The sequence below is a fragment of the Oncorhynchus keta genome, chromosome 22 (assembly GCF_023373465.1).
Source record: "Oncorhynchus keta strain PuntledgeMale-10-30-2019 chromosome 22, Oket_V2, whole genome shotgun sequence".
Lineage (NCBI taxonomy): Eukaryota > Metazoa > Chordata > Actinopteri > Salmoniformes > Salmonidae > Oncorhynchus > Oncorhynchus keta.
In genome coordinates, this window is record NC_068442.1 from 41,350,619 (window position 1) to 41,378,583 (window position 27,965).

At 41.6% G+C, this 27,965-nt stretch overlaps 1 protein-coding gene across 7 annotated transcripts; it reads left to right on the forward strand.

Annotated features, from left to right (window-relative positions):
• The first annotated feature begins 136 nt into the window (after positions 1 to 136).
• Positions 137 to 27,549, forward strand: LOC118401513 (polypyrimidine tract-binding protein 1-like). Of its 7 annotated transcripts, XM_035799088.2 has the most exons (17): positions 195 to 285; positions 1,041 to 1,094; positions 1,467 to 1,486; positions 4,605 to 4,635; positions 13,968 to 14,031; positions 14,159 to 14,331; positions 14,566 to 14,712; positions 17,981 to 18,139; positions 18,216 to 18,326; positions 18,517 to 18,706; positions 20,057 to 20,137; positions 20,397 to 20,533; positions 22,792 to 22,825; positions 24,099 to 24,191; positions 24,303 to 24,519; positions 24,692 to 24,769; positions 24,933 to 27,549. In XM_035799088.2, exons 5-17 carry the CDS (start codon positions 14,016 to 14,018, stop codon positions 25,063 to 25,065), a joined length of 1,569 nt encoding a protein of 522 aa, XP_035654981.1. In that variant the 5' UTR covers positions 195 to 285; positions 1,041 to 1,094; positions 1,467 to 1,486; positions 4,605 to 4,635; positions 13,968 to 14,015; the 3' UTR covers positions 25,066 to 27,549. The 7 variants fall into 7 exon arrangements, with proteins under 7 accessions (XP_035654976.1, XP_035654978.1, XP_035654977.1 ...); XM_035799083.2 differs by lacking the exon at positions 1,467 to 1,486 and having other exon boundaries at positions 137 to 285; XM_035799085.2 differs by lacking the exon at positions 1,467 to 1,486 and having other exon boundaries at positions 137 to 285; positions 18,517 to 18,694.
• The last annotated feature ends 416 nt before the right edge of the window (positions 27,550 to 27,965 follow it).

The following is a 27,965-nucleotide window of genomic DNA, read 5'->3' on the forward strand; positions in this document are numbered from 1 at the left end:
AATTTCATCATCATGCAGAATGGATTTGTAACTGACCATTTACAATCAAACTTAAACTTAGTTTGAGACCGCCCCTCTCTGGCAACTTTCGTCTTATCCTATCAGCGCAGCGCCCACTTCTCGTCTCAAACGCCCACAACTTTACTAGCTAGCTAGGCTAATCACGTTTCGTTTCTCTATTCTCCGCCATTTTGTAAGGGTATAAGAAAAGTCGGCCAAGCAAAACAGACCTGATGGTCTAATTAAACTGTGCAACTATCTAGTTTTGTGTTGTGCAATGGACGGGTAAGTTCAAGGTAGAGAAAAGAGCTACAAACGAATATGCACGTATTTAACTAAGTAATTATCTGTAAATTGCTATATCCTGTAACGAAAATTAGCGGTGTTATATTTTGGTTGCGATGGAAACATGGTAAAACTGCTTTCTGTGTACCCGTTATAGACCCAGTAATGTTAGATCGTTGCTTTGGTGTTTTAGTTAGCACCAGCAGGCTATATGTGTGTTTATTTTTTAAATTAACATTTTACTTTGTCTGAATTCAATTGGTCTGTACCGTTATCTTATAAAAGCAAGACATTCAAGCAACTGGTGCATATTGCGTGGACTGAGCACTGTGGTTTTGCTCATCTGTGTTGCCTTTTGCGCATGTTGTAGCTAGCCACTGCACTGAACATTTTGAAACCACCTGTGGCAGTGCGATGTTACTTAACTAGCTAGAACGTTCTCCATCATTCTACCTTATTGTCTAGCGAGCACAGCAGACTGAAATGACTGACAATTTAACTATATATTTGCTAGCTTTAGTTAAGTCTTGGCAACAACGTGGCTATGCATCTTGTTGTTCTGATGTTCCGTTTCTACTGCAGAGATGAACAATATTCTAAAATTGAACATTTACATTTTTTTAAAATTAATATTGCTAGACACATCGTTATGCTAGATTTGCAGCAACTTGAAGTTTCGGTCAAGTGAAAAGACAAGATAATGTGACTTAGCTAACTACCAGGCTTGTTATTAACGCCACGTGTCTTCCTTCCAGCCGCACAGAGACGGATTTGTATCCCATGGGATCCACTTACGTCACTGAACTAGAGTAAGTCATTATTTAAGTAATATTTTATAAATGTACGGTACCAGTTAATTCGTTGTGAATATCTGATAATAAACCTTTAGTTTTTTTGTGCGTATGTTGGAATACATTTTCACATCTCATTATTGTAGAATTGTGAGATGCTCATTGTTGATGCCGAATAACCCCCATAAGGGTGGTGAGTGTTGAGCCGGTTTCTCCGCATGCAATGACTTGGTGTGAGCATTGAGTGATTTGACCTGTAATTTGAGCTGTTGCATTGTCTCGCTCATCCTCTCTCTTCCCGTCAGTTTATCCTTTATTAGTCTACTTAGTGTCAAGCCTACTCTGAAAGCATGTCAATTTGACATGGAAAATAATTTTGTTTTCCAATAGGTTTCAACATGTGTAAAGTGGTAAGTATTTATTTATTTTTGCGCAAAAGTTGCCTGTGGGCATCGAAACCTCAACTTATTTTTCATGGCTGCAGATATTTGGGTCTGGGGAGTTTGAGGGACATATTTGGCACACAATTGTCCTAAATAACAGTGCCTTGTCAACGCTGTTTTCAGCCAGTGGTAAAATGATTTTAGTGATCACAAGTGGCTCATCTGTCAAATGTTGATTTAGGAAGGGTTGGAGATGGGAGGCAGCTCTTAGGCTGTGTTTCCTGCTTGTAGCGCATGAGAGGTTAATCTTCAACTGAATGTCGGCGGGGCCAAGGTCCCAAATACGACTAATATTTCACGGGCAGAGCTGTGGGAAAGGGAATGTTTGCACTGTTTTCTCTATTGGCCTTTAACATGAGGGTTATCAAGGGAATGCGTTTAAATAGACTAGGGTTGGGTGGTATCCAGATGGTTTCATACAGTCCCTGTACCATATTGGTGTGTATGGTATTACCAGCAGTGCACACAAGGGGCAATATTTCTTTACAAACTGAAAAAACTATAATATAAAATGTATGTATTAAACAAATTTGGGCAGCATGGATTTTGGTCAAGGAGGGGATTGTCTCTGCTGTAACCAAGAAACTTGCTCTTGCAAGCTAGCCACTTAGCTAACAAGTTGGCAAACCAAGTGCATAGCTCGAGCCCTGAGCTGGAGCCAATTTATTTGGCACATCTTAAATCGTTCTAAGCAGTAGTGTATCAATAAACACATTTCTTTATTTTCATAGAATGATAGGTCTATATTTATTTTTTACATGCTTCATTTACATTTTTTTTTTAACATTCTTTCTTGTACATATTATGTACATTAAACATGTGAATACAGTTGGAAGTGGGGAACCATTTGACGATCTCCCAAGTAGGGCTTGTATTGCAAGAGTTATGTTTTCATCAGCGTTTTATGTCCACTTGGTTTCGTCTCCTTCTGTGCTGTGTGCACTTAACCATTTTACACCAGAGATCTGAATACAGTGATGAGATGCTCATGTCTGCCCTAACAATGGGAGTCGTTGTCCCAAAGGCGGGAAGGCAGGTGACAAGCATGGGTCCAAATAAACTCATAGAAACGCACGGTTTGCTTTGCCTTTCGCTTCGCCTCTTCCTCTTTGTTTACACACACCAATCCCTTCCCCATGCCACTCACAACACAGATCAGATCACTTCCTCTATGACAAGTGGTTTCAACTCGCTATTAGTGTTTGAGTTTGGTCCAACAGAATCAGTCATATGGACAGCGAAACACATTGAGACAATTTACTGTACTAGAGGAGACATCAACTTTCCTAACAATACTCTTTTTATGTCTCAACTCCTCAAATTGTGCACAGCGCAGACTCTACTCGGTTTTTCACATACAGCTAGCACCATTTTAGCCGAAGACTGTTATACTAGGTGTCTAGTCTGTTTTGTAAATGTGCAATAAGCATGAAGCACAATTATATCAGAACAAAGTGGACAGGCTAGCATGCTGTTCCAAACAATTCAACTGTTCTGTCTTGTTAGTTAGCAAGTGGATCCAAATTCGCTAAACTTGAAATATACAGATTCGCTGGCTACTCACTAGCATGTGGGCTTGTGTTTGAGACCTGTTACATTTTTTTCTAGAATGCCTGCTACAAGAAGTTAGTTGTTATTAGTGAATGTGCTTTATGTATGGTTCTGGTAAAAAAAAACATAAAATACTAAAGGAATTTTCATAGACATACAGTTGAAGTCAGAAGTTTACATACACTTTAGCCAAATACATTTAAACTCAGTTTTTCACAATTCCTGACATGTTATCCTAGTAAAGATTCCCTTCCCTGTCTTAGGTCAGTTAGGATCACCACTTTATTTTAAGAATGTGAAATGTCAATAATAGTAGAGAATTATTTATTTCAGATTTTATTTTTATTTCTTATATCACATTCCCAGTGGGTCTGAAGTTTACATGCACTCAGTTACTATTTGGTAGCATTGCCTTTTAAATAGTTAAACTTGGGTCAAACGTTTCAGGAAGCCTTCCACAAGCTTCCCACAATAAGTTGGGTGAATTTTGGCCCATTCCTCCTGACAAAGCTGGTGTAACTGAGTTGTGTTTGTAGGCCTCCTTGCGTATGCTTCATACACTTTTTCAATTCTGCCCACAAATGTTCTATGGGATTGAGGTCAGGGCTTTGTGATGGCCACTCCAATACCTTGACTTTGTTGTCCTTAAGCCATTTTGCCACAACTTTGGAAGTATGCTTGGGGTCATTGTCCATTTGGAAGACCCATTTGCGACCAAGCTTTAACTTCCTGACTGATGTCTTGAGATGTTGCTTCAATATATCCACATCATTTATCTTCCTCATGACGCCATCTTTTTTGTGAAGTGCACCAGTCCCTCCTGCAGCAAAGCACCCCCACAACATGATGCTGCCACCCCCGTGCTTCATGGTTGGGATGGGGTTGTTCGGCTTGCAAGCCTCCCCCTTTTTCCTCCAAACATAACGATGGTCATTATAGCCCAACAGTTCTATTTGTTTCATCAGACCAGAGGACATTTCTCCAAAAAGTATGATCTTTGTCCCCATGTGCAGTTGCAAACCGTAGTCCGGCTTTTTTGGGCGGTTTTGGAGCCGTGGTTTCTTCCTTGCTGAGCGGCCTTTCAAGTTATGTTGAGATAGGACTAATTTTACTGTGGATATAGATACTTTTGTACTTGATTTCTCCAGCATCTTCACAAGGGCCTTTGCTGTTGTTCTGCTATTGATTTGCACTTTTCGCACCAAAGTACGTTAATCTCTAGGAAACAGAACGCGTCTCCTTCCTGATCGGTATGACGGCTGCGTGGTCCCATGGTGTTTATACTTGCGTACTATTGTTTGTACAGATGAATGTGGTACCTTCAGGCATTTGGAAATTACTCTCAAGGATGAACCAGACTTGGAGGTCTACAATTTTTTTCTGAGGTCTTAGCTGATTTCTTTTGATTTTCCCATGATGCCAATCTTTACTACACAATAGTGAACCTCTTAGTTCCTTAACCCTAGATTTTTTTGGAGTTTCAATTTTTCATCTATACTGCTTCTAACATTCCTGTCTTCTCTTTTCTTCACAGCAGTGTCCATGATATTACAGTTGGTACAAAGGTAGGCACCTCTTCTCCTTTTTCCTCTTCGACATTAGTGGTGTGGCGAAAAATCAATAGTTATATCGTCCAAGATACTGTGCTATGGATCTACTTTTCAGCATTTATTACTAATCAACTAATTTTCTCATGCTCTCTTGTCTCTCTGCAGCAGACGTATAGAGAGCAATATGTTTAGAACATTAAATCACAATAAAACCAGCAGTATCGAATCCCAATACATATCGAATTGGCACCTACGTCTCGTGATAATACCGTATCGTGACGTCCCTGGCAATTCCCAGCTCTAGTCAACAAGGTGTTTGACTAGGTCTTCAGATTAGGATGATTTATAGATGTATCAGTGTGCTGTGCAGGATTTACAAATTGTAGCCCAGTTGTTTCTAAGGCTACATTTAGTCCTGTCATCTGGATCATTGGGGTCACACAGCCATGCCCAGTGTTGCTGCATCAGAAATGAAAGAGTTCAAAGAAGCTAGCATAAGAAGGCACACCTACAACCAGTTTGGATCTGGCAATGGGAATATTCTGTTGCAAAGGTTGTGGTTTCAAATCCCCTTACAGGTTATTTTGTTTGTATGGTAGTTGGCTATTTAAACTGTGTTGTGAAACTGTGAAGGAGGCATTCACAAACTAGTAGTAGATACAATTAATGTTGCTTGTTTTGTTACATTTCGCTACACGTCAAGTAAGTAAAGCACACAATGCCCAGTCACTGGTAACCAGTTGCCAAGTTTAAATCTCTTAAAATGTTTGCATCCAGTGTGGTGAGAACATTGCTGTTGCTGTGGAAACGGTATGGTCTAATTATTGGTTGTCTTTGGCATAGTGGCTGGAATAATCTCTGGTATTTTTGTGTTCCCTCTCTCTGGCTCCTCCAAGCCCTCTTTAGGGACTTCTGTCTCATCACTGATTTACGTCAGTACATGTCCCACTCACTTTTAGCCCCTCTAATGCTGTACCACTCGTATGATGGTCTCATCCCTCCCTTGAGACCCTTCCCAGGAAAATAACAACTTTAACCTCTTGGTCCTACATCCCATCTAGAGCTCTGGAAATGCAAATGCACTACGCTAAATGCTAATAGTATTAGTTAAAACTCAAACGTTCATTAAAATACACATGCAGGGTATTGAATTAAAGCTACACTCGTTGTGAATCCAGGCAACAAGTCAGATTTTTAAAATGCTTTTCGGCGAAAGCATGAGAAGCTATTATCTGATAGCATGTAACACCCCAAAAGACCCGCAGGGGACGTAAACAAAATAATTAGCATAGTTGTCGCTACACAAACCGCACAAATAAAATATAAAACATTCATTACCTTTGACCATCTTCTTTGTTGGCACTCCTAGATGTCCCATAATCACTATTGGGTCTTTTTTTTCGATTAAATCGGTCCATATATAGCCTAGATATCGATCTATGAAGACTGTGTGATAAACGGAAAAAAATAGCGTTTCATAACGTAACGTCATTTTTTAAAATTAAAAAAGTCGACGATAAACTTTCACAAAACACTTCGAAATACTTTTGTAATGCAACTTTAGGTATTAGTACACGTTAACAAGCGATAAAATTCATCAGGAGGCGATGTCAATTCTATAGGTGTCTATGGGTGTCTGTCTCGGAAAAATGTCTTGGAGAGAGCTCGACCAAAACATCCGGTCGGAGACCGGAGGGAATCGATTCCCTTGATTCGGTTAGACGAAGAATCAAAGCTGAATCAAATGACAAGACTCTAGACAACGTGTGGAAGCTGTAGGCACTGCAACCTCGGCCTCATTTAATTCTGTTCACTTTGAACAATTCCTGGAAGTGGCGCATGGATATTTATTTCCATTTCAGTGATCAGATTTTCCTGCGCTTTTCGATGAAACGCACGTTCTGTTATAGTCACAGCAGTGATTTAACCAGTTTTATAAACATCTGAGTGTTTTCTATCCACACATACTAATCATATGCATATACTATATTCCTGGCATGAGCAGCAGGGCGCTGAAATGTTGCGCGATTTTTAACAGAATGTTCGAAAAAGTAGGGGGTAGGAGTAACAGGTTAAACACACACATTGGAGCCCTGCAGTCTGGGCCGGGGCTAGCTAGCTTGAGCAAAAGCAGATGTTTCTAGATGGTGGAAGTTTGAACGAGTGCAGACACGCAGTGGTAAGTGCTACCTTGTCTCCCTGATGTTGAGTGGCTCCTCCAGGATATGTGGGTTTGGGATAGCGATCAAACGCTAAGTGTTCCTAGCTCGGCGTGTTAGTCGTCTGTGTTCTACAACACTGTTACTTCTGTCTTCCAGTTTACCCTTCAAAAGCCGCCCCACAGCAACCGCATTCCCCGTTGCTCTTTTAGATGGATAATATTCTGTGGTATGTTCCTAGCCACGGGGCCCCGTAGCACAAAGACAGATTCTCACAGGTACCACATGTATATGAGAAGGCTATTTTGTTACGCACAAGCCAGCGGTAACCTTAAGATGGGGGTGGTGGTAATATGGAGTGGTTTATATTCACAGGAAAGGAGAGCAGTTTACTGGAATATGGGTGTTTTTTCCATCCGTTTTCTAATTGCCTCTTGGTTCCTGTTCTCCCCCAAGGTGTGTCATTACAAACTGCCGGCCTCAAAGAATGGCCTGTTGACTGTATCAAAAAGGCCTGGAGGGTCTTGGATGGAACTAATTTAGATGGTGTTCCTTTACTGTTAGGCTTAGTTAGTAATATTGTAAGAAGGCAAGTGCAGTATTTAGTTAGTTGGTTTATTCACTGGATCAGTTGTGGTTAACGGTGGTTATCCTGGAGAAAATTGTAACCCTTTTACATCATGTTCTTGAAATGCCACTATGGAGGTGTTATCTACTGTTTTACTCGTCAAATGCCCTTTGGGGCTTTTCCATCGGCTAACTAAAATCCTATAACGTTGCATATTGTTCGCTTAATCTTTTAATCAAATTGGTGTGGGGAATGGGAAATTAAAAAAATACTATTTACCTTGGCTGTGTTGATGTCCTCTATTGCATTCCTCAAGGATGGGAGAGGGTGGGGGCATGGGGATGAATGGAACCTATTCAGCTCATGCAAATATGTTTCCCCCCCCATTTTCTACATGCATGTTGTTCCTTTGGCCTCTGTTTCCCAACGTAAGCTAATTAGGAAAAATATGGTAAAGAGCCTGTTTTTGATCATTGCAGTCGCCATTAGCAAACGTTGTTAGGTAGCCAGCACATCCCTAGTCACGTCCTCAGAGCATGTGCAGACCAGCTGGCTGGTGTGTTTACGGACATATTCAGTCTCTCCCTATCCCAGTCTACAGTCTCCACATGCTTCAAGATGGCCACCATTGTTCCTGTTCCCAAGAAAGCTAAGGTAACTGAACTAAATTACTATTCCCCCGTAGCACTCACTTCTGTCATCATGAAGTGCTTTGAGAGACTAGTCAAGGATCAAATCACCCTACAGGTCACTCTAGACCCACTTTAATTTTCTTACCGCCCCAATCGGTCCACAGACTATGCAATCGCCGTCACACTGCCCTGTCCCATCTGGACAAGAGGAATACCTATGTGAGAATGCTGTTCATTGACTGTAGCTCAGCATTCAACACCATAGTACCCTCCAAGCGCATCATTAAGCTCGATGCCCTGGGTCATTGGGTGCTGGACTTCCTGGTGGGCTGCCCACAGGTGGTGAAGGTAGGAAACAACATCTCCACTTTGTTGTGGGGCCCCTCAAGGATGTGTTCTCAGCCCCCTCCTGTACTCCCTGTTCACCCATGACTGCGTGGCCATGCACGCCTTCAACTCAGTCATTAAGTTTGCAGACTACACAATAGTAGTAGGCTTGATCACCAACAACGACGAGACAGCCTACAGGGAGGAGGTGAGGGCCACTGAGTGTTGTCAGGAAAATAATCTCTCACTCAATGTCAACAAAACAAAGGAGATGATCGTGGACTTCGGGGAAACTGCAGAAGAAGCACCCCCCTGTCCACATCGATGGGACAGCAGTGGAGAAAGTGGAAAGTTAAGTTCCTCAGTGTACATATCATGGACAAACTGAAATGGTCCACCCACACAGACCATGTGGTGAAGGTGGCAAAATTGCACCGCCCACAACCGCAGGCCTCTCCAGAGGGTTGTGCAGTCTGCACAACGCATCACCGTGGGCAATCTACCTGCCCTCCAGGACACCTGCAGCACCCGATGTCACAGGAAGGCCAAATATTATCAAGGAAAACAACCACCTGAGCCACTGCCTGTTCACCCCGCTACCATCTAGCAGGCGAGGTCAGTACAGGTGCATCAAAGTTGGGACCAAGAGACTGAAAGAAGCTGTTTATCTCAAGGCCATCGGACTGTTAAATATCCATCACTAACACAGAGGCTGCTGCCTACATACAGACTTGAAATCATTGGCCACTTGAGTAAATTGAGCACTTGTCACTTTAATGATGCCATTTTAATAATATTTACATATCTAGCATTACTCATAGAATACAGTATATACATATGATATCTATTGCATCGTAGCCTATGCTGCTCTGTCATTGCTCATCCATATATTTATATTCTTATTCCATTTCTTTACATATATTTGTGTGTTAGGTATTTGTTGTGGAATTGTTAAATATTACTGCACTGTCAGAAATGGAAGCACAAGCATTTCGCTACTTTCGCAGTAACATTGCTAACCATGTGTATTTGATTTGATATACGTTATGAGCTAGATTTAAACTCACAGCAGCCCAGACCTAGTGGCTCCAAGAGGCAAAGCATTGAGTTGCCGTTCTTAATTAACTTTTATTTTTTAGAGGCGTCATAACTGGTTTGGCAAATATTGTGTGCAGCTTGGTAATTGCTGGGAGAAATGTACACCTAACTGTTGGTCCGAGGAGAATCAGCCTTTTCTGTGTTCAGGCCAAAAGTCAGGAGTTTGGTTTGGCCTAGCAGCTCACCTGGTGCCACAGGCTAGGGTTCCTATGCCCCGGTACAGGCCCCATTCTTGAGGTGTAATTGTCTCCTGCTCGCCTGTTAACTCTTAAAGTATTTTTTTTTTTTTTTGTCTCACCTTTCTAATCTATTTAATTTATGCCTTCGATAAGATGGCTCCCTCCAAACTTCTCTATAACACAAGTCACTTCATTAATATTTGTAAACCTATTGCCTCAGCACAGCATTTTGAAACATTGCTGCTTAACTGAGTTTTCTGACAAAGGTGCCTGTTTTATTTTATAGAACATAATATTTAACGGGCTTAACACTTCACAGCCCGTTAATACTTCAATACCTGTATATGAACCCCCCCCCCCTCTTTCATATAGCCTTGTATTTACCTCTTTCGTGTGTGTGTGTGTATATATATATATATCTATATCTATATCTCCACCCCTTTATACATATCAGTGGGTAACTGGACAATTTGGAGGGGTGGGTGATGGTGTTAAAACCATGGGGTCTGTTTGCATTTCAAATTCGGGAGGTGTTTAAAAATGGAAGTGTGAATTTAATTTACCTGCAAAAAAGCAGAGAACCATTCACACAGACCTGATACCTGTATTTTCCTGTATGCAGGATTCATGACTAGGTCTTTAGGTGGATTTCAATTAGACATATCTTTTTTTTACCCCCTACCCCTTTCAGATATACAGTAAGCTGGTATAAAAAAAAACGGGCATGGTAAATTAGTAGAATTTTGGTCTGTGTGTGAGAGGGATATTAGTGGCAGACGAAGCCTGCTCTCTGACTTGCCTGCCAGCCCTGCAATATCCTATTTAAAGTGTCATCTATAACAGCACTAGGAACATGCATTTAGCTACTAAGCCTCTTTAAAGACCTTTACCCACACTAGCCCCCCAGCCCCTCATGTATGGTTTTCATTGAGTCCCAACCTAGTGGAATTTGGAGTGGCTGGTGGGGGAGAGGAGAGGGCATTCTGTTGGCGTCTCAGCCCTGCGGGAAGTCTGTTTATTTGTGTACTCTGTTGATCACTTAAAGAGCTGCTTGCGGACGGTGGCTAGCTTTTTCAGTTTCCCCTTTTTGTTGATGTTATATAGAGGACAGCTGGTGTGCAGCCTCTTTACACATGTTGTAAAGTATACTTCACTCTACCTCCCATTTTTATAGGATCTTGAACATTTGAAGTCGGAAGTTTACATACTTAGGTTGGAGTCATTAACTTGTTTTTCAACCACTCCACAAATGTCTTGTTAACAAACTATAGTTTTGACAAGTGGCTTAGGACATCTACTTTGCATTTTTCCAACAATTGTTTACAGACAGATTCTTTAAACAGCTTGGAAGTTTCCAGAAAATTATGTTATGGCTTTAGAAGCTTCGATTGGGCTTATTGACAAGATTTGAGTCAATTGGAGGTGTAGCTGTGGATGTATTTCAAGGCCTACCTTCAAACTCAGTGCGTCTTTGCTTGATATCATGTGAAAACCAAAAGGAATCAGCCAAGACCCCAGGACAAAAATTGTAGACCTCCAAGTCTGATTAATTCTTGGGAGCAATTTCCAAATGCCTGAAGGTACCACATTCATCTGTTCAAACAATAGTACGCAAGTATAAACACCATGGGACCACGCAGCTGTCATACCGCTCAGGAAGGAGACTCATTCTGTTTCCTAGAGATGACCGTACTTTGGTGTGAAAAGTGCAAATCAATCCCAGAACAACAGCAAAGGCCCTTTTGAAGATGTTGGAGAAATCGGGTACAAAAGTATCTATATCCACAGTAAACGAGTCCTATATCGACATAACCTGAAAGGCCGCTCAGCAAGGAAGAAGCCACAGCTCCAAAACCATATAAAAAAAAAGCCAGACTACGGTTCGCAACAGCACATGGGGACAGAGATCATACTTTTTGGAGAAATTACCTCTCGTCTGATGAAACAAAAACTGTTGGGCTATAATGACCATCGTTATGTTCGGAGGAGAAAGGGGGATGCTTGCAAGCCGAAGAACACCATCCCTACCGTGAAGTATGGGGTGGCAGCATCATGTTGTGGGGGTGCTTTGCTGCAAGAGGGAGTGGTGCACTTCACAAAATAGATGGCTTCATGAGGGAGGATAATTGTGGATATATTGAAGCAACATGTCAGGAATTTAAAGCTTGGTCGCAAATGGGTCTTCCAAATGGACAATGACCCCAAGCATACTTCCTAAGTTGTGGCAAAATGGCTTAAGGACAACTACGTCAAGGTATTGGAGTGGCCATCACAAAGCTCTGACCTCAATCCCATAGAACATTTGTGGGCAGAACTGAAAAAGCGTGTGCGAGCAAGGAGGCCTACAAACCTGACTCAGTTACACAACTCTGTCAGGAGGAATGGGCCAAAATTCACCCAACTTATTGTGGGAAGCTTGTGGAAGGCTACCTGAAACATTTGACCCAAGTTAAACAATTTAAAGGCACTGCTACCAAATACTAATTGAGTGTATGTAAACTTCTGACACACTGGGAATATGATGAATGAAATAAAAGCTGAAATGAATCATTCTCCAAAAAGTACCATCTTTGTCCTCATGTGCAGTTTCAAACTGTAGTTTGGTTATTTTTATGGTGGTTTTGTAGCAGTGGTTTCTCTTTGCTGAGCGGCCTTTCAGGTTATGTCGATATAGGACTTGTTTTACTATGGATATAGATACTTTTTTGTGTGTGTGTGTGTGTGTGTGTGTGTGATCAGAATTGAGCTTGGTTGACTCTTTTCTTTATTAATATGGGTTTATAGATTAAAGACAATATTTGGACTGTGCCGCTTTTGGTAAGATACCAAGAAAATAACATTTAAGATTGTTTCAAGCTAACTGATGGTTATTTATTTTTATTTCACCCTTATTTTACCAGGTAAGTTGACTGAACACATTTTTCATTTACGGCAAAGACCTGGAGAATAGTTAGAGGAGGGAGGGGGGTGAATCAGCCAATTGGAAGCTGGGGCTGACTAGGTGGCCATGGTGGTATGAGGGCCAGATTGGTGAATGGAGCTTTTAGCTAATGAGTTTTGGGGGCTTGGCCCACACTATGAGGAAAACGTGAACGGGTCACCATCTGAGCCGTGTTGGAGAATAATCAGAATTAGTTGGTAACATAGGTAAGATGTTTTATATTCATCATATGTTTGTAAGTTACTTCTCATCAGAATGTTTTTGTATAATACTGTGGCGGGGTTTGCAGTCATCTGGTCTGTCAAGATTAAGTTGTGGGCCGGAGAGAGGGGAGAGGTCGAGCGTGGATCTCTTGGCTCCACAATGTCTGTGTGCCAGTCAATGTGTCTCTGATCTTGTCAAGATAGGATGGATTTGATATATGCCTGTTGATATGGAGGATTTGTTTATGGTTCTGATTTTGAGAAAAGAACCTAGTTTAGTGTCTTTGCTATAAAGGATCTCAGTTGCAATGTGTAAGGGACTCTCAGAGAATTCATTGATAGACACTGAATTCATCTGAGAGTCACAGGGTTGTGATGGAGCTCATATAATTAAAGATGGACTTAGTTATCACAAACTTTGACTTGAGTGTGGTTTGCTCTCATGATTTGGTAAATACCGGAAATTTCCACGACAGCCGTCTCCAACCCCCACTAGTAACCACCCGGGGTTGGCTAGACTACGGGGGTGATGTACCGCCAGGCCAGTGACTCTGGTTTCTGTTCCCCCTCCCTCCCCCGCCCTCATTCTTGCAGTTTGGCGACCAAGAAATGGAGTTGTTTTTCCCCTTCCCTCTCTGGTTCTCTCACTAAAACCTATGCCGGTACTGTGACCCCCAACACCCATAGTTGCGTGCATGCACATACAATGCATAGGCAGTGGGGGTAGGTGTTGAGTGGGACAGGGTGTGACCATAGAGGACCTAATGAGGTTACAAGTCCTGTCATTGGATCACCATCAGTCTGCAACGTTGGTCTCACCATTTGGTCATCTACTTGTAGCTCAGGGGTGGTCCGAGAACCTTTACTGTTAGCTAAGAAGCTGACCCTTTCCTGTTTTCCTGTTCCCATTGTCACAAGGCACTGCCTGCTGGCCTGTGTTTGACTCAATGGGTCTCCTGTTTGAAGGCAAGGCTGTTGAAGGATCATGACTGCTAGGCTATCTGTTAGTTTAGGCTGTGATGGTGACGACCTGTGACTGGGACAACCCGTGCCATTGTCAATATTTGTCTCCCCATTGTTTTGCAAGGTCAAAGTGAATGGTTTACTTAGTGGCTATTGTTACGTTTCTTTTGTGTTGCCAATGTACATGGGAAGTTGTTTCTCCCTTTTCCCTTCATAAGTTTGTGCCGGTGGGGAGATTCTGCATTGGTCTCAACATCATGTCCTTTCCCCTTTGCAGAGAGGATCAGACGAGCTTTTCTCCTGCGCCTCAAACGTACCCAATATAATGACCTGTGCCACAGGTTAGTTTTGAAAACTCTATTTTGTTGTTTTAATATCAAAGAAAGAAACTTTTTAAAGTTTGTCCAAAAGTTTGTCCTTTCTCCAAAAGGATGTACATCCAAACTGTGCTCTGCATTTCTTCCACAGCCAATGGCAATGACAGCAAGAAGTTCAAAGGTGACATAAGGAGCCCGGGCATCCCGTCGCGTGTAATCCACATGCGCAAGCTCCCCGACGACATCAACGAGGCTGAGGTCATCTCCCTGGGCCTGTCCTTTGGTAAAGTCACCAACCTGCTCATGCTCAAAGGAAAAAACCAGGTAAGTGTTCTTGCATGCATTTCTATTCCAGAACTAATAGACCTGATTTAAAGCCCAGGGGCTACAGCAAAATTGTGAGATGTCTGGGGGGTCCCCGAGAAGAGGTTTGAGAACCACTTGCTCATTAGCTCTAGCAGGTGGTGGTGGTAGTAGCAGCCGCCAAGTGTTATCCAGAAAGGAACATGTAGTGCTGTTCTGAGATGTTATTCTTTTTGCTTTCTTCTGTGTGCCCAGGCCTTCGTAGAGATGAACACGGAGGACGCGGCCCAGGCCATGGTCAGCTATTATGCCTCTGTGACGCCCGTCATCCGCAACCATCCCATCTTCCTGCAGTACTCCAACCACCAGGAGCTCAAGACTGACAACTCCCCCAACCAAGTGGTGAGTCACGTTCATGTAGTGTGCATCCTTCTCAACTTTTCACACCCCTTTATCTGCTCAGGTGTACTCTTGTGGAAGGCCATAAGAGAAGTTGTAGGCCTACATATGGACTTGACTCAAGGACTTTTCATTAAGATTGTTTTTTGTTTTGTTTGTAGGTAGCGCTGAGCAAAGACTTTGAGGCTTAGAGCCAACATAAAGTGGGTTTCCTCTTAAGAGATATTTTGAACCGGCTATGGGCTCTAGCTCGCCCCTCTTTTTCCTGTTTTTCAGGGTCAGAATGACTCATTTGGGAACTGTGTTCTTGCCAGGCCTTGTGTGACTGCACAAGCAAACCACCTGTCTACTTGTCAGCATCGTAGCTGACAACAGCCAATCAGAATGAAGATTTTCCATGTTAGCGAAAAGGGAGCTGTCGGCACTCGACTGCTAATTTGTTCAACTTCTACCTTCTTTTGCAGTGTGTTTCACAAGCTTAACCTCTTGGTCCTACCTGGCACGCAGGCGTCCCATCTAGACATCTGGAAATGCAAATGCGCTACGCTAAATGCTAATAGTACTAGTTAAAACTCAAACGTTCATTAAAATACACATGCAGGGTATTGAATTAAAGCTACACTCGTTGTGAATCCAGGCAACAAATCAGATTTTTAAAATGCTTTTCGGCGAAAGCATGAGAAGCTATTATCTGATAGCATGTAACACCCCAAAAGACCCGCAGGGGACGTAAACAAAATAATTAGCATAGTCGTCGCTACACAAACCGCACAAAATATAAAACATTCATTACCTTTGACCATCTTCTTTGTTGACACTCCTAGATGTCCCATAATCACTATTGGGGTCTTTTTTTCGATTAAATCGGTCCATATATAGCCTAGATATCGATCTATGAAGACTGTGATAAACGGAAAAAAATAGCGTCTTATAACGTAACGTCATTTTTTAAAATTAAAAAAGTCTACGATAAACTTTCACAAAACACTTCGAAATACTTTTGTAATGCAACTTTAGGTATTATTAAACGTTAATAAGCGATCAAATTGATCACGAGGCGAAGTATATTCTTTAGCTGTCCGTCTGGAAAAAATGTCCGGGTAATTCTCAACCAAAATATCCGGTCGGAGACCGGAGGAAATGCGTTGCCTTGCGTCTGTTTGACCAAGAAACAAAGCCTAGGCAAATGACAAGACTCTAGACAACGTGTGGAAGCTGTAGGTATTGCAACCTCAGCCCCATTAAATGTGGTTCACCTTTATCAATGGGTTCAAGTCGCGCATGGATATATATTTCCATTTTCAGTGATCAGATTTTCCTGCGCTTTTCGATGAAACGCACGTTCTGTTAGTCACAGCCGTGATTTAACCAGTTTTATAAACGTCTGAGTGTTTTCTATCCACACATACTAATCATATGCATATACTATATTCCTGGCATGATTAGCAGGGCGCTGAAATGTTGCGCAATTTTTAACAGAATGTTCGAAAAAGTAGGGGGTAGGATTAACAGGTTAAAGGCTTGTTTACCTTTCCCTGCATATCTTGTGGTTGAGAGTAGTGTGTACTATGCGCCCTCCAAATGAGGCACTCCCCTGGGAGACTGCATGCCAATGGTGACCAATAGAAGCCACAGCTGTGCTCTCTCTGCTCCCTGCTCAAATGACTCCGTTCTTAGTCTTATCTGCTCAGTGAACATAAATACTGCTGCGGTGCACATGAACATTCCAAGATGTTTGTTTTGCTGATATGAAGTTTCTCTCCATGGGGTGTTTTTCTTCCCACCAGGTGTATTACACTCACAAATAGGCCCCAGAGTTTCCACTGATGAGTATACAAACATGTCACCCCCCCCCCCCAAGTGAATGTCAAGCAACTAGGGACTTGGGCTATATTACTAACCTGAGTTTATTCTGTGAGGTGAAACTTAAAGATCTTAACTTATTTAAATGTTTTGTGTAGAACAGATGACTGTCTGTGGTAGAGGTCGACCTAAGGCATGGCCGATTTAATTAGGGCCGATTTCAAGTTTTCAGAACAATCGGTAATCAGCGTTTTTGCAATTACATTGCACTCCATGAGGAGGCTGCGTGGCAGGCTGACCAACTGTTACGTGAGTGCAGCAAGGAGCCACGGTAAGTTGCTAGCTAGCATTAAACTTATCTTATAAAAAATAAAAATGAACTAGTGATTATGTTAACTTCACATGTTTGACGTTAACTAGCTTGTCCTGCATTGCATATGATCAATGCGTTGCCTGTTAATTTATGATCGAATCACAGCCTACTTTGCCAAACGGATGATTTAACAAAAGAGCATTTGCGAAAAAAGCAGAATCGCTGCAGGAATGTACCCAACCATAAACATCAATGCCTTTCTTAAAATCAATACACAGAAGTTTTTCTTTTTCTTTTTTTAAACCTGCATATTTATTTAAAATAAATGAATGTTAGCAGGCAATATTAACTAGGTAATTTGTGTCACTTTAATTGCGTTCATTGCATGCAGTTAGGGTATGTGCAACAGTTAGTTCGCAACGAGCCAAGCGGCCCTAACTTGCCAGAATTTTACATAATTATGACATAACATTGAATGTTGTGCAATGTAACAGCAATATTTAGACTTACGGATGCCACCCTTTCGATAAAATACGGAACTGTTCCGTATTTCACTGAAAGAATAAACATTTTGTTTTCGAAATTATAGTTTCCAGATTTGACAATAATAATGACCAAAGGCTCATTTTTCTTTGATTTGATAGAGCAGTCTGAGCGGTGGTAGGCGGCAGCTGGCTCGTAAGCATTCATTCAGACTTTACTGTGTTTGCCAGCAGCTCTTAGCAATGCTTGTATGAAAGCACTGTTTATGACTTCAACTAATGAGATTAGGCTGGCAATTCAAAGTGCCCATTAGAACATCCAATAGTCAAGGTATGCGTTTTTGCATTATTTAAACCAAATTGAGCATGTTTCATTATTTGAGACTAAATGGATTTTATTTATGTATCATATTTATTTTAAAATATAGTGTTCATTCAAGTATTGTTGTAATTGTCATTATTACAAAAATATATACAAATCTGCGTATTACATTTTTAATTAAAAAAAATTGTTGTTTGCTTTCTTTGGTCCTCCAATAATTGGTATCGGCGTTGAACAATCTAAATTGGTCGACCTCTAGTCTGGGAGTCACGTCAGCTCTACTCGTTACATTTCTACCTGAGCTTTTCAACTCTTCCACTGAACCACCCTCCTCTCTTCCCCTCCCCACAGAGAGCCCAGGCGGCACTGCAGGCGGTGAACGTATTGCAGACGGGGGGCATGCCCATGGCAGGGGTGGATGCCTCGGCCGGCATGAGCGGGGCCAGCCCCGTCCTGCGTGTCATAGTGGAGAACCTCTTCTACCCCGTCACCCTAGACGTGCTGCATCAGGTAACACACTCATTACATGTATGAATGTTTAGGTCTGTGTTTGTATTCCGCCTGACCATGCTGTCGTCGCTCACAGATCTTCTCCAAGTTCGGAGCGGTGCTGAAGATCATTACTTTCACCAAAAACAACCAGTTCCAGGCCCTGCTGCAGTACTCTGACTGCCTGACTGCTCAGCACACAAAACTTGTGAGTGGCACCCTCTACCTGTCACAATTAATACACAGCACTTCATTGTATTCTTAGATCCTGACTTGAATGTGTTAACATTTTGAAAATGGGGTGGAAAGGAATACTCTGAAAGACGAATGAGCAAATCCTGGATATTTGGCCACTTTTATGGATAGTTTAATGTTGAAACTGTTGCCCTGTGTTGAAGTGTTTAGATGGGCAGAACATCTACAACGCCTGCTGCACCCTCCGCATCAACTTCTCCAAGCTGACCAGCCTGAATGTGAAGTACAACAATGACAAGAGCCGGGACTACACGCGTCCCGACCTGCCCACGGGGGACAGCCATCCCTCAATCGACCACCAGGCTATGGCTGCAGCCTTCGGTGAGTACTATGGTAAATATGTTTAAAATACCTCTCGTCCTTTCTCGCTTTTCATTTAGACATAACTGAACAGGTGGGGAGCTACACTACATGACCAAAAGTATGTTGGCACCACCTCCTTGAACATCGCCTTCCAAAATCATGTACATTAATGTGGAGTTGTTCCCACCCCCCTTTACTGCTATAGCAGCCTCCACTCTTCTGGGAAGGCTTTTCACTAGATGTTGGAACATTACTGCGGGGACTTGCTTCCATTCAGCCACGAGCATTAGTGAGGTTGGGTACTGGTGTTGTGTGCTTTGTGCAGGCCAGTTCTTCCACACTGATCTCGACAAACCATTTCAGTATGGACCTCGCTTTGTGTACAGGGGTGTTGTCATGCTGAAACAGGAAAGGGCCTTCCCCCAAACTGTTGCCACAAAGTTGGAACACAGAATCCTCTTGGAGGACATTGTATGCTGTAGCGTTAAGATTTCCCTTCACTGGAACTAAGGGGCCAAGCTCAAACCATCAAAAACAACCCCAGACCATTATTCCTCCTCCACCGAAGTTTACAGTTGGCACTATGCATTGGGGCAGGTAGCGTTCTCCTGGCATCCGCCAAACCCAAATTAGTCTGTCGGACTGCCAGACGGTGAAGTGTGATTCATCACTCCAGAGAATACATTTCCACTGCTCCAGAGTCCAATGGCAGAGAGCTTTACACCACTCCAGCCGACGCTTGGCATTGCGCATGGTGATTTTAGGCTTGTGTGCGGCTGCTCGACCATGGAAACCCATTTCATGAAGCTCCTGGCGAGCAGTTATTGTGCTGACTTTGCTTCCAGAGGAAGTTTGGAACTTGAGTGTTGAGGACAGATAATTTTTTACGCGCTTCAGCACTCAGTGTTCCCATTCTGTGAATTTGTGTGGCCTATCACTTCGCGGCTGTGCCGTTGTTGCTCCTAGACGATTCCACTTCATAAGAACGGCACCTACAGTTGACCGGAGCAGTTCTAGCAGGGCAGAAATTTGATGAACTGACTTTTTGGAAAGGTGGCATCTTATGACGGTGCTACGTTGAAAGTCACTAAGCTCTACAGTAAGGACATTTTACTGGCAATATTTGTCTATGGAGATTGCATGGCTGTGTGCTCAATTTTATACACCCGTCAGCAATGGGTGTGGCTGAAATAGCCAAATCTACTCATTTGAAGGGGTGCCAACATCCTTTTTTTTGTGTGTATATATTGTATATGGCTGACCCCTGTACCTTTTTCCCCTGTACAATAATTTGAACATTTGTTTGTATAATTTACAATAAATTGATCAATTCAAGCAATTGATTAACACTCCTCTGTATCCACGTGTTTTTCTCTCAAGGTCCTCCCGGGATTATCTCGGCCAACCCATATGCGGGAGCTCATGCCTTCCCCCCAGCCTTCACCATTCAGCAAGCTGCAGGTTAGTTGGCTCCTCCTCTGACGCTCTGCTCCTGACGTACATAAGACTTTTTCACTAGAACTTTACATTTAAAGGGGGAAACTGTCCTCATCTACTACCATTGAGTGGCAACACTGACTACTTTGATACTTTTGCAGACCTTGACCTATGAGCAGATTAGTGTCAATTGTGCGGCTTCCTGTCCAGCCGTTTATCTGTCAACTCATTTCGAAGCTTGTTCACTGAATTGTTATCCCGCTCCATTGGCTTCCCTCCACAGGCCTGACGATGCAGGGGGTTCCTGGAGGCCTGGCCCATCTGACCATGCCTGGGGCTGCAGCGGCTGCAGGCAGAATGGGCTTCCAACAACTCACCGGTGGCAACTGTGTTCTGCTGCTCAGTAACCTCAACCCAGAGGTTAGTCCTGCCTTGCCTCACTCTCGCACCCTGGTGGCCCAGGTCAAAGGAGTCTCCAGCTGTGAGCTTCTCGGTTTCCTTCCTATTTCCTACCCTGTTCCCCCAAGTGTGTACTTGCTCTCTCTTCCTTCATGTGTTTTTAAAGGAAGTTGATTGTCATAAGTCTGGGTTACTCAACACCATATTTCGTCCCGCCAGGTACTTACTTTTAAATCCATGAGAGGAAGTGAATGAGTGCACACTTTGGGGAAAAGGGTAGAGAATTGGACTGCAGCCAGTATGTGGAGAGAGCTGCTTCAGTGGGCCCACATGAAACATGCCAAGTACATTGATGGCTGTGTATTATATGCTGGCACTCGGCATTAAAACATTTATGTTAATGTACCATGTCTATTGAAAATGTTTAGAATTCTGCCCACCCTTCTCTCTCACACACACACACACACACACATGCATTAAGTCATGCCTCGGTGATATACAGCAGCATAGAGCTGGGGCGATATTACGATAGCATCTTCTGACAGCCATGATTGATGGTGACGACCTCGTGATGTGACCGACAATGGCTTAATTCATGATAGCAGTGCAAAAAAATTCTCTGTCGGATGCCTGAGCATTTAGGCTATTGCCTAAACCTTATTTTTATTTATTTTTATAACGGACACTTCTCAACTACCTTGTCTAGCTTATTACCCAAATACATATATAGTAGCCTACAAAGGTGTTGTCCCGAGTGGATGTGACTTTCACAAATAAACAAGAATGAAAGTCTATAGGCATAGCTTTATGAGAGCGAACAAACAACTTATTTTTCTATTGTTTCGTGAGGCAAATAAAGCAATTGTTTAAACGGTAGACTGTTTCTATCCAGCCTATAACCCAACTCTCTACGGTAAGACACTAACTTGCCATATTTTGCTCTTCCACCAGAAAGGAACACTAGAACATTTTTACCATTACCTGCGCTTCCAGGCTTTTTGTCATGATTCGTCCTGTTGCATTCGATTTCGCGCTTATGCCCAATTGTCATTTTATCATAGTTTAAATGTATTTAATAAAAGAAAATGAAATTGGGGGTGGCTAATGTATTCCACAAGGTTTTATGGGCACCGAGTCATGAAAGGACAAAAGGTTGAAGTCGTCCAACCCTAATATAGCATCCCACTTTTCCTCTGTCAACTCCTTCAAGAAGGCATTGCATACAAGTCCAGTGTAGCAGAGCTCTTGGTTTCTTCTTCCCTCGTTTTTTCCCTCTCACTCCTGTGTTGTACCATCCCGATACTGGTGTTTCACAGGCAGAAGATACAAACACTTAGGAGATACATTTATGTTGCCTCATTCAATCATTATTAGAATTCTAAATGTACGTTTTCATTAAATCAAAATGCAGATTCGCTTTTGCGCCCTTCTCATGCATACGGACTATAGTATTTAACATCCAGGCAGTAGGACCTACATACTGTACATAAACTGTGTGGAATTTCTATTAACGTTCAATTTCTCAACATAATATTACCAGTCCCTCTTCATCTACTAAACATGATACACTTTAAATTGTTCTTTGAGAAATCATTCCCGTAACCTATCACATACATGTAGAGCCATTTTTCATCCAATTTAGAGCCAACATTGCTTTTATCGTTTGCATGGCCTTCAGCTTAAGCCCAACCTATATTTCCACAATCATTAATCTAAAGAGTGTATCTATTTATGTTAATGTCAATGGTACACTTAAACTCAGACAGAATTATAGAATACATATGGTCTCAGCCACTCGCGTATCATTCCTCCTAGTTTCATTGTAGGTTCGGTGATCTTTACATAATTTAAACTCTTTTTAATGCACATTCTATGCTGTATGGAACACTTCATATTTCTTTGTATACTGACCTTGTTTTTTTTTTTTACCTCTTTCTTGTTTCTCTCTGTCCCCATTCCCCCTATCTCACCCTCTCACCCTTTTTTTTTTTTTGCCAAACTGACTGCACGCCTCATGTATCCACTTTCTTTTTCTGAACCATTACACCACATCTTCAACACACCACGTATAAACATATCCACTCATCTCTGCTCATATCATGTTGTTACATACCCCTCCCCTTCCTATCTCCTGTCCAATTTATTAACCCTCCTCATGATCCAACCCCGTGGAACTGCCTCCGCTGTGGATGATATGTTGAACCTCCTCCACTCTCCTGCCTCCGATCCTTTTCCTGTCCCTTCCTCCCTCCGCTGCCTTCCTCTGCTGTCTTATAAAGAGAGTTACGCCCCAATGCCTCTTTATTCTTTTCGGTATGTTGTCATTGGCACCTTTAAAAAAAAATATTACTACTTGTTTGTTCAGTTCTATTTTTCATAACCAGTTTGTTTCAAATGTTTTGAGTTTCATGCGTTTTGCGTGTTGATTTGAGAAACTTGGTGGAAAAGTTGCAGCATTTTCAATGTTTGTGTCCACAGGCATAGCAAATGTTTTAAAGGAATAGATTGGTCAAAAATGTTTCCTTATCTGAAATGTCTATAGTTGATATGGTTTGAGTCTGGTCGTCAACTTCAGCCAAATTGGTAAAGAGTATATGTGGACCTTAAAAGCAATGCAAATTTTGTGCCGATCTCTCAAGGCTGCATTTTTAGGTCCCACGCTATATAGATATTGCTGACTATTCTCTTTAATACTATTGACCAATTTCATGACCTGAGAACCTATGAATAATTGTTTTTATCAGAGTTTACTATTCTCTTAAGAATAGTGGAAATGACAAGACTGCAGGTTGTGCATTTGAATTGATAAGAATATCTTGTGGGAAATTCAGTGAGATGCTGTAACTTACATGAGATTTTATAATTTGTCTGTTCAGTCATAGCTTTCATGGTAAATTTGCATGCTGGATTTTTTCATTTTGCATGCCCTTTTTACAAACGCTGTGTCAATTGCTTTTGGTTAATGTTCAGAGTACATATGGCCAATTTTTCAATGTTTAGGATCCTTATTCTTATTTCTGACTCGGTTCCTGTTTTTTTATTTTTTTAAATTTTTTTTAACCATTAATGGTCTTCAATGTTATTTACCAATTCAACAGGGAGGGGTCACTTGGTAGACAAGTCATTTCCTCTACATAAAACCCTCATTTGACCTTTGATCTTTTTCCATCCAAGTGTAGCTACGTTTCGCAGTTCCACTGCCTTTCTCTTTGAGAATTCCAATTCCTTGAGTTTATTTAAACCGATGTCCACACGGTAGTCTACTCTTTTTGATGAACATTTATGGTGTAGTTTTTTTAATGGACATTTATGGTGTAGTGAAGTCACACAAACTGTACCTGAGTAATTCACAATAGTGGCCATGATGCAACATTTTAATGATCAGTGGCTTCAGTTGCTCTTGCTAGAATGCATTTCACCCCCTTCTCATTTGACTAAATGGAGGAGAATCTTGATTGTGAACTGAAGTTATTCATATACACAAGCTTCCCAATGGTGTTAAAATAGGTGTTAAAATCTTAAAGGTGCTCAAAAACCTGGTTTCAAAACAGTTGTTGTTCTCTCCCCATCCTAAATCTGTGTGAAGGTGTATATGGTGATGTAATGAGAGTGAAGATCCTGTTCAACAAGAAGGAGAACGCTCTGATCCAGATGTCTGATGGGACTCAGGCGCAGCTAGGTAAGGCCCAGCTAAACTTTATTGGAAAAGTAGTGCTAAACAAAACCATATGTAGGGAGCGATGTACATCTTGGATTAGAAGACTCAGGGCTTAACCTCTGCTCCCAACAGCAATGAGCCACCTGAATGGCCAGAGGCTACACGGGACAGCGCTGCGAGTCACCCTGTCCAAACACACCAACGTTCAGCTGCCCCGTGAGGGCCACGAGGACCAGGGCCTGACAAAGGACTACAGCAACTCCCCTCTGCACCGCTTCAAGAAGCCTGGCTCCAAGAACTACTCAAACATATTCCCTCCCTCAGTCACCCTGCACCTCTCAAACATCCCGTAAGTAGACTGGAGGCGTTTCTGCTGCAATGAGCCCACTGACTCTTTCGATAGCTGCTAGTCCACAGGTACCACTTTCATGGTACAGGAAAAACTCAGCCAATAGCTACAGGATGTCTTGGTGAACTACTGCTAAAGTCTTGTCAAGTTTTACAATTGTCTTTCTTTTTAGTCCCTCTGTGGTTGAGGATGACCTTAAGATGCTGTTTGCGAGCTCTGGTGCAATGGTCAAGGCCTTCAAGTTCTTCCAGTAAGTTATCTTTTCCCCATTTAAAAAAAAATATTAAAAAATTATATTATTTTCTATCTGGTTGTATGGATGATGTTTTAAGGAATGTCTACATATCGGACCGTATGTCAACTTTTTTTTTTTAAGTCTGTGTATCTGACTGTTGGTGCATTATTTTTTTTAGGAAAGACCGCAAGATGGCTTTGGTCCAGATGGACTCAGTGGAGGAGGCCATAGAGTCCCTTATCAAGTTCCACAATCACGACCTGGGCGAGAACCACCACCTGAGGGTGTCCTTCTCCAAATCCACAATCTGAGGGGGCAGCCCAAAACGCTACTGTTAACGGGCCGTAGTGAGTTGTGGTGACTCGGCTCTTCATAGTAGCCTCAACCACAGAATTCACTTGCATCATTCCTAGTATATGATATTTATATACACAAAGCTATATACATTGACCTATGGAAAAAGTAATTTAACACTTGGTTTTACATTCTTAGTTTTCTATTATCTTGCCTTTTTGAGGTGAATGAATTCCTTGCTCTGTCTCTCTGCACAGACACAAGTAGTTTACACTTGCCTTTCTGAGTCTGACTAAAGACACTCACCTAGCCTAAACTTCAGCCTACTGGAAAGTTCCATTTGCCTTTGGGGTCCAGTACCACTAGGCACTGAGGTAATTCTGTGACGCCTCATGTCCTCTTTGCCTTCTGATGTTTTCTGTGCCTTACTAAAGAAGTCTTACGTCCTTCAAATTTATATTTTGGGCATTTTACAAGATAATTGTTTTGGCCATCTTCCCCTCTCAAACCCTTTGTTTGCAAAGACCAGGTTTACAGCTGATTTATGCGTTTACCATTTTGTATGAAATGTATTACCAGGTTGTCCATTTCTCCCCCCGATATATCATGAAGGTGTCCTTTTTTAAATAATTTTTTTGACTTGTTTTAAAGCGCCCTCTTGTTTTAAAAGTTGAGATAACTAGTTGCATGATTCAATCCACAATGCTATATATACATACACGCCGGTACAATGGGTTATGTGATTCATATTCCTAGTCTTGTTTAATGTATCTCTAGATGTAGGTTGTTTAGAATTTTCTGAAATGTATGCAATCATTTTTGTACAAATCCAATATTGGCCACAATTGTTATTCCAATATACTGTTTGTTGTAGACAGGTCTTGGTCAGTGGTTGCCTTAACCACTGTGCCTTTGCAAAAGGTCTATTGGCTGAGCTTTCCTGATAAGTGTATTGTTTATGATTTTTGTCCTAATTGCTTGCCTCCCTCTGATGCAGTGACTGTTTGATTTAGTACATTTGTACAACTTCTGTCATACACTTCAGCTCAAAACCAAATGAGGCTTTTTTGCAAGTTATTGTAGCTAACATGAGACACAGCTTTATTCATAGTTCACTACCAGTGTGGGAGTCTGCCTGCACATTGTTGCACATTTACTAGGCTCTTTTGAGTCTTACACATATGCAGACTATTTGCGACTGTGCTGCTGTGATCTATGAATTAAGCTTCTCAGTTCGTCATTCATCTTGGCATTAAACTGTCATATCGTTTACAATTGCGTCTAAGAACGAATGATTGTCATTTTACATGTTAAGAAATGTGTGAATATTTTCAAAAGTCTGTCACTCATAAGTGTTCACAAAGGCCTTCTCATGAGGGGTTAGTAGACTTATGTTACAGGGCTGTAACTTACTTCATTCAGTCAATGCTAAAAGCGGCTATACGGCACCCTCTGTCATGGTAGTCTAGGAACTGGACTCGTCTGGACAACGTGCCTCTCAATTTGAGATCCATTTAGCAATTTTTGGACAGGTGCTTTTCAAACGTTGGGCTGTTTTTTTTTTTTTTTTTGTCTGTTTAGTTGTAATGAATGTGTTTCTGGTTTACAAGCCCTCAGACTTGTAGGAATTGCACACGCCAGACAACTATACGTCAGCAGTGAAGCTATACGCTGGCTACATCGATGGACACGTTGTACACCACTTATGAATAGTTATTTGAAAGGTCGGTATTAATACATATTTCACTTGTGCATCATTTTCTGTTGGAAATGTTGAGTAAGTGGTTCTTTTAGTTTTTCACAATTTAGTTGTGCATCAACTCCTCAGTTTCTCCCAATGTTGACCTGGTGCAAAAGCAATAATAGAATTTTGGCGTCATAGGGCTCAGACATTTTGTTTAATCACTTGAGGTTCCTTGACCATATCAGTTTATTATATGCTAACCTATGCATGGACTCCAATGTAGAAGAATCACAATTTCTAGACAACTCAACCTGACTTAAGGATAAGTGACACTTGCTTCTATATCAATATGTAGCATGTGTTCACAATAAAGCCCTTTTACGTACTTTGCATACCCCAGGCCATAGCAAGAGTGGGTTTACCAATTATGCAAAATTGCAAAGCATTTAAAATAATTACAACCTCGATCACTAAAGATGGCAGATTTTCTTCAAGGTGATGTTGCTTGCTGGAGGGGTTGGGATGAAAAGCTGTGTATGATTTTCTTTTTTTTTGTACCACGGAAAGTATCTATTCAGAAGCAATATAGGTTTTATATCAATGAAACATTAATATTTTGATTTAGTGTCAATTTGTAAGTCGCTCTGGATAAGAGCGTCTGCTAAATGACTTAAATGTAAATGTAAATGTGTCATAGAAAACAAATGACATTTGTTTTGTAACACAAATGTAAATTATTTTGTCATTGTGTAGTGTTCTGTATAGCTCACACTTTCCTGGTTCTTGTGCCTTCAATAAATACTTTCTCTGCTTTTTACTTGTCATTTCCTCTTTAGGTTCTTCACCTGTTTCTTCTTTGTCCCGCAAAGCATTTGATCTATAAAGACGGCTCCCATTTGTTTCTGGGCTAAATACTAACTTGAATCTATTCTGCTAAATGACTTAAATGTAAAATGTAAATGTATTTTAACAGGAGTTCCCATTGAGACAAGGTCTCTTTTGCAATAGAGCCCTGCTTGCTCATAATTTTCAATATATTACAAACACACACGAATGACCATAGTTCCTATTTGAGCTTATCTGTCCAAATGCTTATGAAAGAACTGGACATGAGCAGCACTATTAAATAAAGGTTAATAGTTAAAGGTAAAATAAAAAGTATTGATTTGAAATGGTAAAACTGGCATACAATACTTTTGGAAGGTACCTTGTGTGGCATCATACATCACATGT

Coding starts and splice junctions, on each gene's coding strand:
- LOC118401513 (XM_035799083.2), top strand. Junction 18,140..18,215: donor CCCTAGACGTGCTGCATCAG/GTAACACACTCA, acceptor CGTCGCTCACAG/ATCTTCTCCAAGTTCGGAGC. Junction 24,770..24,932: donor AAGGCCTTCAAGTTCTTCCA/GTAAGTTATCTT, acceptor TATTTTTTTTAG/GAAAGACCGCAAGATGGCTT.